Raw genomic sequence first — 9,412 nt, forward strand, 5'->3', positions numbered from 1 at the left:
GTTTGTTGGGATAAGTTTGAATGTTCCATACGTTCTCGAAGTTGAACAAACACTGGATTATTTTGTTCCACTCAGATAACCAACATGCAATTAAGCAGCTTCGAATGTTTCTGCAGTAATTCCTGTTCCACCGAAACGACAACAGACATTACAGCAATATGAACTATTACCATCATCATGTCTTAGATTATGAAATATCATTACACAAGCACTGTAACAATAACCGAGACTTGTCTAAACAACACTGGAAAGGCTACATTCGCTACAAAAAACAAAAACAACCTCCTTCCCCTTTCCTGTTGTGCAAAGAAAATTAGTGAGCTGTGTGTTGTTTTCTGTTGCTTCGACCACAGCAGACACACCATCTGTTCGCTCAAAGCTGTGGTCTCTGACACGTCTGCAGCTGGCCAAAAGATGAACCTCGGGGTTTCAGAGATGATCAACCAGTTAAGAAAAGAAGAAACACAGTTTTGTGCTCAAGTTCTGAACATTTACAAAAAAAAATAACAAATCGCTGACAAATTGCCTGTAAGATGTCACTGATGTTCGGGATGTAACCAGTATACCCCACATACCCCAGTATCTCAGCGATGGTTATTTAAATCTGGTCATCAGTCATCCCACATGCCATTGAAGCTTATCTGGCTCTCAGTGAATGGATTAAGATGCTTACACGTGACGTCTTGAATGTTATTTAAGAATCCTAAATAAACAGTGAACAGCATTACAGGTATTACAGTGTAAACGAGAGCCAACACTCAGCCTATGCCAGAGCTGTAAAGAGCTCCTTGATTTGAAACTTGGCCTGAGGAGGAACTCAAAATGTATGTTATAGTGAAATGCTGCCATACGTTCAGGTTTTTTAAGTTACATGCAACACGTTAAGCTTCTCTAATCATACCAAAGGCCTCCTCAAATAACTAGCCTGTATGTATGAACACAGCTGTCATTACTCAGCATCAGCGGGAGAGTAAGGTGTTATTTGGAAGCTGTCTCTGGGCGAGTCCGCAATCTGTTTGGCGACATTTCAGTCGGCGCAAATAAACTCGCCTCCGACACTAACGTGGTTTTCCTGCCGTGACAAAATGAAATGAACTGACTGAACGCCAAGAAACAATGCTGCCATGATCTAAAATTAGGATACCGTCACGGCTTTAGCTTTGAGCAATCCGCCACGTTGTTGATCCAGCGAATAGTTTCACTGCGGTCAAAGTTTAAAATTTGGTTTCATACTTTCACACTCTGAAGCAATTTGTAACTTTGTTTTGAAAACCGCTACATAAATAAAATTTATTATTATCATTACTATTATGTCTAATTTCTTTAAAATAAGCACTTCTTAATTTGATATACTGAATAAACAGCCACAGAAGGAAAAGAAGTACAAACAAGGCCCTTTAATATAGTAACATTTACAGTAGGTAATGGGATGAACGTCATGAGTGTGTGTGTGTGGGTGTGTGGGGGGAAGGGGTGTTTTGAACACAGAAGCATAAAAAGTAATTCAATTCACATTTAACACTGACTTCTTTAGGACAAATGCCATTTCAGCTTAAACCTACATGCAAAGGCATCCCTGTATATAATGCAAAAAAAAACAAAACAACAAAAAACAATAAATATGATTATCTGGGTGGGGACTACCTTGGCAAATCGTATTCTGGGTATACAGTAACAGATATTTAACATTTTGAGTGTCTTGTAAAATGACTTGATACCTGTAAATGTACACAGAGTAGTTACATGGAGGTCGTTATAGTAGTGTACATGAAATGACACCGGAGACGTACAGTAGAGAAGGATTACGCTCTGCTATAAAGCCTGAAGCATCAGGAAGAACATCATGAAGAAATTTAGTAAGATTAGATATATTTACACTGAATGTTAGCATACCAGTGTTTTCAAAGCACGTTACATTATTGTTGTTTTTTTTTTCTTAAGAAAAAAAAAAAAGAAGTAATTGTTGCACATGAACTTTTTCACCAAAGTTAACCCTCATTCAACCGGATAAAATGGCTAAAACTACCTTCTTATTTACAGCAGCAGCCGGGAGAGGAACAGATGTGCACATGCAAGCACCAAAGTCTGTCTGCTAAGTAACTGGCTGGTAACAATAATACAAGTCCAGGAAAGGTGAGGCTCTCTAGACATACAGCAGCAGCTCGGGGGGGGACAAAAAAATCCGGAATGCCAAGACATGGTCCATGAGAAAGAGAAAGAGAGAGATAACAATCAGACCCAAGGGGCAGCAAAATGTTTAAACAGCTGATCTGGGTGCATGCTGATAACAACGGGCTGTGCCCAGGTCCTCTTCAAACAGCCCGACGACTTTTGTGTATGCATGGATATCTTCAAGTTTAGTCTTGACACACACAACTTCCGCTGGACTGAAAACATCTGGATTGTGTAACTGATGAGGGCTCTACAGAGAGACAAGAGATAAGACGGAGCAGAGCGCGGCCTCACAATGAGACGCCCTCGACTGAAGGACTGGTTCACACTTCATGAAGACACAACAGAGTAAATGCAGTCAGAATGAGGCGTTTTGACTTAAAAATGGCCTCATCGGGGTAGAACGCAATGCAGATTATGTCCACTGGGTTTCTCATTTTCCCTCTTTTATCAAGTAGCATTTTTTGACATTAATGTTTACTGGAGCATAGTGACATCTGTGGCACCGAAAAAATATTCAAAGCTGTGCACTGGTCCTTCATAAGCACTTTTCCACCTGTAGCAGGACAACTACTGTAAAAGAGAATTTGATTTTTATTAACTGATAAGTTCTATTGTTTTCGGCTGTCCTATTTTGCACCATCAAAAACTTGAATCGAGTGGCAGCACAGCGAGGATGAATACCCAAGTAGAGTCGGAAGTCTGCTATCATAACAGAAGAGAGAGATTGTTTGGGATTTTGGTAAATAATGCCAGCTTGTTAATGTTTTCTGTTCCTGATCTTAAGATCAGCATGAAAGTTAAAAAGAACCAGTTTTTTTAGTTTAATCGGTTGTTCCAGCTCAGCGAAATGAAGATGCTTCCACCACATCTGAGTTTTTAAATATTATGTAAAAGCACCAAGACCCATACCCAAATATTATCCTTTTTTCAAGCTCAAAAAACTGAACTAAAAATACTGTGATATTTGGTCTACTCAGTAATGCCCAGCCACACAGCGTACATGCTCTGTACTCTTGCATGTCTGTCCACATATGAAGCATGGAGCAGCCCTGCGGATCCTTTTCTTTCTGTTTGAACAGCTAAGTGTGTCCGCAAAAGCCAAGAACGACAGCAAATTCAAATTCTGACTAGTGTGTCAAACTACAAGAAAGTCATGACCAGAGTCACAAGAGTGCGTCCAGACTGAAATGAAGGTGGGAACTATCTGGATCAAACAGCAGCAGCAGTCAATGACGATGTTTGAGTGAGTGTTCAAGGCACTTAGACTTTAAAAGTGGGAGAGCGGCTCTTGTCCACCCCTACCGTCAATTTCCCAAATTATTGCCAGAAAGTTGGAAAAACCAGCAACTTCCTGTGCCAAGACTAATCTGTCCGCTACTGCTGCTGCTTGAGGAATGCCCAGAAAACAAATACTTGCAGTTGAAGAATGTGCAACAGATATTTTAAAAGATATTTTTTTTTTACATTTAAGAGTATGAAATATGAAAATGAGATAAACGAAACTCCAAGGCTCGGGTTACATGTAGCCTGGTTCTTCACCTCAACAGCATGGAACAGAGATGACCTTAATCACCATGTTTACAGACTACACAAACACCTCAGTCCATGCGTTTTACGAGACGGTCACTCCGTCAATCATTCTCTACACGCAATCCACGACCGAGCCGTCTTCCTCCTCAGCTCCCCACTCCCCAAACCTCATCTGAGGGGACGGAGCTGCTGGGTGGAGATTGTTAATGTCGTCCATGGCATCTGGGTCCGTGTCATCACTGGCAGCGATTCCCATGTGACCGCCTTCCTCCCGGTGTATGCGGATGTGTTTTCGCAGCGCTGCGGGCTCCTTGAAGCTGCGGTTGCAGAAGGGGCAGCAGCACGGCCTCTCCCCGGTGTGGATGAGCTGGTGGTGTTTGAGGTGCTGCAGGCGGCTCAGGCGCTTCCCACAGATGGCACACACGTAGGGTTTCTCTCCGGTGTGCGTGCGCCTGTGTTTGCGCAAACCGTCCAAGTGGCGGAAGCAGTTTCCACACTCAGAGCAAGAGTATGGCTTCTCACCTGTGTGTATGCGTAAATGGGTCTTAAGCGCCCCTGATTCGCGGAAGCGGCGGCCACAGACTCCACACGGGTAGGGCTTTTCTCCGGTGTGAATACGGATGTGCTTCTTCAAGCTGGAGATCAGACGGAAGGTCTTTCCACACTCCAAGCAGTGGTGGGGCCGATCTCCAGAGGGTTCCCCTGCTGTGTCAGGGGCCGAAGGTCCTGCTGAGTCCTCTGCTCTACCTGGTGAAACATTGTCTCCTCTTCCACCTCCAGAAGTCCTTGCCAACTGTTTCTGTCCGTCAAGTCCGCCCTGCTGCAGGGCACCGCTGCAGTCTCGCTCAGGTCTTTGGTGACGCAAAGGGTGAGTAAAGGAACGCTGGGAACCTTCCTCCCCTCCAACTTGAACGTAGCCAAGGTCACCCACGTTGTGGGATGATCGCTCTCCATCCCCGACTCTGTTGTCATTACGCAACGCCGGCTCCTTCCTACTGGGCGGACCAGAGCCCGTTGGTCCCTGCTCCTCTTTAATCTCAAACCTGGATGCTCCACCTGGTCCTTGAGACTGCCTCTCATCTAATGACAAATTCAGACATGCACAGACGGTTAACCTAGAAACATTACTACATTAAAATACATCTGTCAACTTACAAAGGTACTGATTCATTTGTTATGAGTCACAGTCAATGCAATCAGCCAGAATACAAAGAGTAACACCCATTTATATTTACCTGGTCTGCTGGAATCAGAGCACATGTGAGATGTGTTGGACGCAAAGTCCAGAGCGTGGTTAGTCACAGAGCCATCTGGTTGGATTGAAAGCTGGCACATCTTGTAGTCATCTCTTGGCTCAAACCCATGAAGTGAATCATCCACAGAGCCTCCAAGACCCAAGTCAACACCGGCTCCGTTCACATTTCGGGAATTCTGGTGGTCCCGGTCCAAGCCTGAAGTCATTGAAGCCATGGAAGACAGTGACGGGGCGAAAACTGACTGACTAATCGACTGAGGGCCTGTGTACGAGATCTGCAGCTGATCTATGAGCTTCTGAGCACTACACAGGCACTCCTGCAAGGTCTTCAACTCCCTCTCCGACACTTCAAGACGCACTTTCAGTCTTTCATTCTCTTGTTCCTTGTGTAGCAGCTCTTGCTGAGTCTCATTGAGCACAAGCACCACTTCGCCCAAAAGAGTATCAACTGCGGCCGACATGGCAGTTTGGATGGTCGGGGCGAGACGTGACTTCAGCGTCGTTACAGTCATGCTGCCCTGCGAGGCTCCGTATTCAGGCTTGTCTGTTTTCCGATCATAACAGGACTCTACCCCGGTCCTGTCGGGAATGTTGATGATACTTTGTTTACGGTTTCCACCGTGGGCCGAGCTGCTGCCGCTGTTTGACGTGGAGGAATCCATGCTACCAGCATAGCCTGTCCTCCTGGAAGTCATTATTTTGATGTAGTTAGCTACCTTTAATTCAGTTAGCTAACGTTTAAAGGCTATGCTAACGTTGAATGCGCGACTAAAGCAGCCTCAAATTTCTGACGAACCAGAATTAACTATGCGAGTTTTTTGGGGATTGAATTTTTCAGAACAACGAGTGAAGTGTCACTAATCACATTTGTTTTATTAGCTGTTTAACTGGCGTCGCTGACAAAAACAATGTAGTCAACTCCGAGGTGCGACTCTTCGTTGGGCCTGGCTCCGCTCGCTAACATTAGCCCCGCTAGCTTTAAAACTAACAGCGCCAGTCGGCCAAAGACTCACTCTTGCAAACAATGCGATTCTGCAGGACAATTTTGCTGATACCTCTTTTCACTGTGTTATTCAAGTCCGTAAATGACTGTTCAAAGACTTTGATACTATGGCCCTCGGCAGCGACTCACCCATTCCCAGCATTCCTGTACACTGAGGTCTGTCGCACAGAAATGACATCAACAAAGAGGCTCTGCGTACTGATTTACGTTGCCCTGAGAGAGGTCTTGAAGGAAGTTTATTCTCGTCAGTAGAGAACTATAGGCCAGCGAGGGTTATCTGTCTCTACCGTTTTATTTAGCTAAAAAACCTTCAGCACGCCAATACATTTTTGTGGTGATTTCAAATTGAGCATTAAAATGTTTGCTACTTATAATAAAAATGTTCATAATAAAATTTGCTTTGTTAACACCGCATTCACAAGCCTTTCCCTACTTTCCATCTGAAACGATAAGTTGTCGTCTGATACGGTGGTTATCAAAATGCTATTTAATTGGACAATAAAGCCAAGAATAAATAAAACATTTTACAAACCAATTTTACATTTACATATTACAACAAAATATAAAGTAATAAAATCATTTACAATTTTTGTTGTTACATGTCTAATTCTAACACACAATACGCAATTAAATCATATGGTGTACTAGCCTTTTGAGCTGTCCTTGTATTTACTTGTTTCTATAATTCAAACCTAACTAAATCTCATTAATTCATTTACGAAAGAGTCAGGAGTTGAACATGAGTTCATGCACAAGTCCAACAAGCTGGCGTCCCGTTTATCAGCCTGTAAGTCAATACTCGGGGCAAACTGCTCCGTACTCCACAGTAATGCAGCAGCCATTTGCGGAGAAAACCTTAAGTTTGCCCCTTTCAGTCTAAAATTAAACTTCCAGGGTTCACGATCAGCAGTACCCGGAGGTCACCGACCTGACTCTGTAAGGGTTATGCAAACCTAAACAGTCTGCTGCAGACTGCGCTGTGCATGCAGGATCCTGTGACCCGATTATTTTAATTTGGAAAACCGGCCAAATGTATCATGAACTTTCTGCTCATTGTACATCCATCATGAAAACTAATTAATGTCACCCACGCCCTGTTGTGTAACTGAAAATACACAGACCCCGTCTGACTCTTTGCTCCGTACGTCGTTAGTCATGTTTTCTCGTAGGCACTAGGAGGCACTGTGGACTGCTTTGAAAATGAACAATACTGGGGTCAGGTACAAAGAGCTGCGTGAATCATTTCCCGTTAGAATGGATCCTCCCCACCATCAATCTACTGCGCACTTTAACACTTTTAATTTAAATTTATGGTTTTCTTTTTTATATAATCATTATTATTATTCGTTCAGAAAGAGGAGGTGAACCACTGAACCATACTGTCCACTGCAGCATAAATGATTAATGACGTTATAATTGAAAATATGTGAAAATATTTGATGCAGTGCATTGAAGAGTGAGTAGGCTGAATGTTTTAATGATGAAAAGAGTTTTAAATATGAACAAAGTGAAAAAAAAAGACTCTTGGCTTGTTAATTCTAATTTTATGGATCATCCTAGCCTGAGGGAGTCAGTGGGCCGAGGCTGGCACCTCAAGTTGACGTTGTTTTCCTCTTGGCCCTTGAAAAACCGCAACTAACTGCATTATTTGGCCAACATCCAACAAGTCACCATGGTCATGGTTTATAAATCAAACAATTGTGCTATTGATTCAGCAGATCCTCTTGCTATAACAGGGCCTTTTAGTATTCATTTGGGCTGCTTCCAAGTCATATATAGAAATAATTAGTTCCTCATGGACTTGTTTCTGATGAGGAAAGCAGATCCATCCCAACTAAACAACAACAGCTGAGGAAAGAGTGACGTGATCCCTGACAAAGAGGGGTAGCGCATTTTTGGTATTATATAATAAATCTTCTAAAGGCACAAGTTTGTGTCATTTCCAGAGTCACAACAGAAATATTTCTAATGAACTGACATCACCTCTGTCTCTCAGTAACTCACGTTGCCTGTCACACCATCTCTGTTCCAGTACCCCTCTTTAAAAAGTTGTGTGCATCTGTTTCTTTTTATCGACTTGTTTACTCTTTACTGACATGCAGCTGACTGAATACAGAAGAGCTGAATGGCTGCTTTACCATAAACACGAATTATCAAGCAATAAGGCAAAAAAATAAAAAAAAATAGCTACACGTTTCTCAGTATTAGATTTGGATATAATATATAAACACAACCAGTTTTACACAATACATAAACATACCCACACATGTTCCTTCACACAAATATTTGCATCTCCTTCACACTTACACACCCACACTCTTTCCCGTATGCAGGCTATCACAGCCACTCACCCACAGACGAACGCTCACATGAGAACCAAAGACAAAAAGAGACAACTGATAAATATACAATGATAATGCAAGGAAGAAAAGTAATAAACGATTCATCTTGGAAGAAATTAATGATGTCAACATATTGGTGGATCCTGCAGAATTACACAGGAACAATATATTTGCACACTATAGCAGAAATATGACACATACAGTGAGTAAAATCTCTGGTTAGGAAAGCTGACAGCTCATCAGTTCTGCAAATGTGTCTGGTTCATGACATTGCAAGATAACTGTGGGTACTTTTTCTCCCGCAGGCTAAGTTCCAAATCAGAACGGAGATGCACATGTGCAGTTGGATTTAAGGCCACAGCTGTCACAAGTTGTTTTTTTCACATGTCACAAATCATCTTGTTTGTTCTTCTTTTTCCTGGATATGAGAACAACTGAGTGGAGTTTTCTCATTTTGATGTTGGTATCTCTCTAATTAATGATTTCTACTTGTTATTTTACCTATTTTTTGGTTTGTTTGATTTATTTTTTTAAGACAAGTACCAACTTGGCAATATCAAACATCACAAATCATTCCCAGAGCAAGTCCAGTCCGGTTCATTTCCGGCCTTTCGGTGAACAGCTGCACAACAATTTCAGTCCTCTCAGTTTTGCTGCAGTGTTTGGAATTAAACTAACTCATACATTTTATTTAGGTGAGAGGTTAGATGGCTAACAAGATGGGATAGGCTGTCTGGAACCACTGGAATATGTTACAGATGACAAAATTGCAATGAATCAATGCAGTGACACAGATAATTTTCAGTCCTATTCAATTTCCCTCACCCCTAAAAAGGAAAACAAGAGCTCATTTACACGCTAGACACGCTCTGAAAAACCTGCCCACTGCCGGGATATTCGACAGGAATCCACATGGTTCACTTCACCAGAAATAAGGGAGCAGTGATGTAACTAATAGCAGCCTATAGTAATACCACTAACCGCATGCACACTCGCTCACTCACTCACACATATTGCTAAACCATTTAGCAAGTGGGGAGGTGGAGCTGGTGCGGAAGGTCAAGAGTTAAGGGGGGGGTGCTGTGGGAGGGCAGAAAGAAGGAGATG

At 42.6% G+C, this 9,412-nt stretch overlaps 1 protein-coding gene across 3 annotated transcripts; it reads right to left on the bottom strand.

Annotated features, from left to right (window-relative positions):
- Window positions 1–1,382: 1,382 nt before the first annotated feature.
- Window positions 1,383–6,177, bottom strand: si:ch1073-224n8.1 (zinc finger protein 16-like). Of its 3 annotated transcripts, none has more exons than XM_046410150.1 (3): window positions 6,093–6,177; window positions 4,941–5,644; window positions 1,383–4,785 (listed from the first exon to the last, which is right to left on the bottom strand). In XM_046410150.1, the coding sequence occupies exons 2-3, from the start codon at window positions 5,620–5,622 to the stop codon at window positions 3,818–3,820; spliced, it is 1,650 nt and encodes a 549-aa protein (XP_046266106.1). In that variant the 5' UTR covers window positions 5,623–5,644; window positions 6,093–6,177; the 3' UTR covers window positions 1,383–3,817. The 3 variants fall into 3 exon arrangements, with proteins under 3 accessions (XP_046266106.1, XP_046266105.1, XP_046266104.1); XM_046410149.1 differs by having other exon boundaries at window positions 6,016–6,135; XM_046410148.1 differs by having other exon boundaries at window positions 4,941–6,137.
- Window positions 6,178–9,412: the final 3,235 nt, after the last annotated feature.

Source organism: Scatophagus argus, chromosome 14, assembly GCF_020382885.2.
Source record: "Scatophagus argus isolate fScaArg1 chromosome 14, fScaArg1.pri, whole genome shotgun sequence".
NCBI lineage: Eukaryota > Metazoa > Chordata > Actinopteri > Scatophagidae > Scatophagus > Scatophagus argus.

What these genes read in the sequence shown, in the direction of transcription:
- si:ch1073-224n8.1 (XM_046410148.1), bottom strand. Translation starts at nt 5,655, where the DNA reads ATGACTTCCAGGAGGACAGGCTATGCTGGTAGCATGGATTCCTCCACG. An exon ending in CTCTGATTCCAGCAGACCAG is followed by an intron (nt 4,786 to 4,940) that starts GTAAATATAAAT and finishes ATTTGTCATTAG; the next exon opens with ATGAGAGGCAGTCTCAAGGA.